We start from the raw sequence: 3,427 nt of genomic DNA, 5'->3' as shown, positions 1-3,427 counted from the left end.
GCAAGCCGGCCGTCGGCCAAGATCACGATCTTCAGCTCCTTCCTCCCGCGCCCGGGCGCCGGGCGGCCCCGGGGTCGCGGGGCGTCCATAGCCCGGAGCCGGCGGTACTGGCAGCAGCGCGCGGGGCTGAGCGCCGGGGCTAAGCTAGCGGGCGGGGCGAAGACAGGGTGAGCCCCCACCCCCGGGAGGCCCCCGCCCCCGTCAGACAGCCGCCCGGGCCGACCCTCCAGCCTCAGTTTCCTTCCGGCTAGGGTCCCAGCCCGGGGCGTTCACCCTTCATTCGCAGGGAAACTGCGCAACGGGGTGCTCAGGCGCCAGCGCAGCTCCTACCCGCCCCCCAGCTCATCACGGCGCGCCCCCCACCGTTTCCGCCGCTGCTCGTGGGGCCCCTAATTGGCAGGCGCCGCCTTCTGCCAGGGGCTCGTTGATTGGCCGGCTTGGACAGGGTCTCTTTGATTGGCGGGTTGCCCCCCCGCCCCAGCACCCTGGTTTGTGGAGCCTTGGTTTCAAGCTTTGGGAGAAGCCCCCCAGCTTTGCATCGCTCCAGCTGTGGGGCTGGGGCAAGTCCGCCTCACACCTGTTTCCCCACAGGAGGTAGGTAGGTGGTGCCAGGGAAGATGCCGGCACGGGAGTTGTGCCTGCCCACCTCGTCTGGGTCTGTGTGGGCGCGGGGTGGGGGTGGGGAATAAATAGTGGTTCCGCTTACCTACCCCCTCCCCGCCTCCCTAGGGGCGCAAGGTAGACCTCTGGCGCCCTCTGCCGGGCGACCGCCTGAGCATGGGTGACAGGTGAGCGCCCTAATCACGTGGGCGGGAACCTCTTTCTAGCAGGGGCTGGAGGCATTGACCAGCCGGACACTGTCGAGGAAGGCCAGGGCAGCGCTAGCTGAGATCATTTGAGACTGATAACCCCCACCTCCGCCCAGAAATTTGTTTTACAGCCAGCAGCCACGCGTCTTTCATCTCAAGGGTTCTTCCCAATCCTCCCACCTCCCTGGCCAAAACTGCTATTTATCGAGTACTCCCCATGCATAGGTACTGTCGGGCAGGTGGCTGCTATCACCTGTCCTCCATCCCTCCCCTCCCTGCGACCCTGGGCTGACATCCTTTTTACAAGCCAGGCCACTGGTAGGAGTGGCAGGCAGGTTAGGGGCATGGCCAAGGGAGCAAGCAGGGCCTTCCCAGCTGGGGTAGGACCTCTGGGAGTTTCCTCCAAGAGGGGCTGGCAGGACTCAGGATCTTCTTGCCCTTACCCCACCCCGAAGATTACCAATTTTCAAGTTCTCGGCAAAGATGAGGTAAACTTTACTTCAGGCAGGAAATTGCCAACCTGGCAGTTCCATAAATGCAGGGTCAAGGTTTTCGGCGGGTGCAAGGCAGGGTCTGGCCACCAGAGGGCAGCAGCGACCGCCCGTGGAAGCCCCGAAAGAGCCAGAGCTGGGAAGAGGAGGTAAGTTAAAGCCCAGTTTCAGCTTGTTGGGTGGCATCCGTGGGGTCAAGCACCCTCAGAAAAATTTACAGCAACTCATTCATTCTTTTTTTGCAACACAAGTTTATTGAGAGGAAACTGTGTTCCTACCTGTGAGGAGCTCAGAGGAGGCTGAGAGCTGGCTGGTACGTGAACTAAGCTTGGCAGTGCTGGGAGAGCAGGCCAGATGGGTACCCAGCCTGGGCAAATGCATGGTGGCTGGAAAACCCCAGCAGGTTTGGCAGTGGCGGGGGAGTGAGGAAGGAGGCCAGACGCTGTTGTCAAGGTAACCAGGGTTAGCCCACAGAGGGCCTAGCTGTCAGGCTCAAGCAGGGGGCGCTGGACAGAAGGTTCCTGAACTGGCCCAGCCAAACTGGACCCCCAAGCTCTCTTCAGAGGAGCTATGATTGGCTGGTGAGGCAGCCTGAGGTTGGCAGGAGAAGAGACCAGGTCCAGACACATGTCAGAAATGACCCCAGGACCCCAGGAGGAGGGGAAGGATGGAAGAGAGTTTCCAACGAAGGAAGGAGGACCACTTATCTTTGCAACCTTCTCATCTCAGGCCTGCCGCAGCAGTGACCCTAAAGCAGGAACCCCAAAGCGTAGGGAGGGACTGGGAGAGTAAGAGGGGGAGGGGCCTGGGGAGAATTCACTTAGAAATTAACCGCATGGGCCTGTGGGGGGACTCCTGACTATCCTCAAAATCCTCACTCCTCAGTTTCCACTTTCCATCTGAGAGATGGGGCTGCAATTTGAACTTATGACAGAACAAACCACTTACACAAGGCTGAGAGGAGGGGGAGAGGAAGAGTGAGTCTGTCCAGCCCCGTCTGGGTCCGGGCAGAACAGCTGACACTGGCCCCAGCCCACCCACCCCTGCCTGGCCAAGAGGCTGGCAGCACCCAGCCCCAGCCAGCACGGAGCGTGTTTGATTTGGACCCAGCTCCAGTGCGATGTAGGGGCTGGATCTGTAGCTAAAACTCCCCAGGCCAGCGGCTCAGAGGTGGCAGGGTCAGGGCAGGCAGCTGAGGACCTGGGTACTCCCACCAGCCGGGGGCCCTGCTTCCTTACCTGTGAGATGCTCTGGGGACCCAGGCCATTCTTCTTCTATTCACCAGGAATTCCTGGAGAGGTTTAGGAAGACAAGAAAGACACTTCAAACTGGTCCTTGCCACAGACCCCAAGGGGAGCTGCCAGGTGGCATTTGTGGGGCGGACTCATTTGGCAGCACAGGTTAGGGTGGTCAGTGACATGCCTATGGACCCGCTCCCCTGGTGCCTCAGAACATCCTGAGGGGCCACGACACACCTGAGGGTCATCCACTCCGCGTGAGGCTGAAGACACCGAGCCTTCAGAGATTCAACTATTCTCTGAGGTCCCAGAGATGGGCGGTGGCCGGGGGAGTCACTGCCATACCAAACGCTCCCCCCACACACCTTTGGAGGCTCAGAAACGGCTCAAAAGGTTATCCACCAACTTCCTCCTCCTGGTTCCGTGGGGAGACCACAGATCCCCGCGGAGCAGGGTCCTGCCAAGGTCACAGGCCAGCTGGAGACAGCGGTGGACCCAGATGGCCTTGAGATGGCGGGGTGCCTCTCTCCACAGTCCACGCGATCGTCTCCACCCAGAGGGTCCAAAAGGTCATATTCCACGCTGGGCTCCCGGTAGCTGGGCCGGAAGAGGCAGGACCCTGGCATCCGGCGGTAAGGCAGGTCTGGCTGCCTCCCGGCCTCCGTCGCCAGCGGCACGCCCTTCCGCCCGGCCGGCCTGGCCCTCTCCAGGCAGCCCCAAGGGCCCGACGCTAGGAGCGGCCCGCCCATCGCCTCCTGGGTGAACGTATGGCGTGCCCGCCCTCTGGGCAAGGAGGAATGCCAACCTGCCCCGCCCCTACCTCCGCCGGGAGGTGATGGGGGTGGGGAGGGCGGGTAACACGAAAAATGTAGAAGGGGTGGAAGAGAAA

The 3,427-nt window shown here is 61.7% G+C and overlaps 1 protein-coding gene and 1 long non-coding RNA gene across 2 annotated transcripts in view; both read right to left on the bottom strand.

Moving 5' to 3' along the window:
- The window catches only part of RHOF (ras homolog family member F, filopodia associated), a 10,801-nt gene extending 10,712 nt beyond the window's left edge, over positions 1-89 (bottom strand). The window contains exon 1 of the mRNA XM_006104987.3: positions 7-89. Coding sequence (XP_006105049.1) covers positions 7-89 — 83 coding nt within the window. The remainder of the gene's footprint in view (positions 1-6) is intronic.
- Positions 90-1,288: 1,199 nt separating this feature from the next.
- The window catches only part of LOC111823702, an 8,045-nt gene continuing 5,906 nt past the window's right edge, over positions 1,289-3,427 (bottom strand). Inside the window, exons 4-5 of the long non-coding RNA XR_002826773.1 lie at positions 1,579-2,591; positions 1,289-1,436 (exon numbers count right to left, since the gene is read on the bottom strand). This is a non-coding gene — a long non-coding RNA (uncharacterized LOC111823702). The remainder of the gene's footprint in view (positions 1,437-1,578; positions 2,592-3,427) is intronic.

The sequence above is a fragment of the Myotis lucifugus genome, unplaced genomic scaffold, assembly GCF_000147115.1.
Source record: "Myotis lucifugus unplaced genomic scaffold, Myoluc2.0 scaffold_626, whole genome shotgun sequence".
NCBI classification, from domain to species: Eukaryota; Metazoa; Chordata; class Mammalia; order Chiroptera; family Vespertilionidae; genus Myotis; species Myotis lucifugus.
The sequence above is the reverse complement of the archived record's forward strand: the minus strand, read 5'-3'. Positions and strand labels throughout refer to the sequence as shown.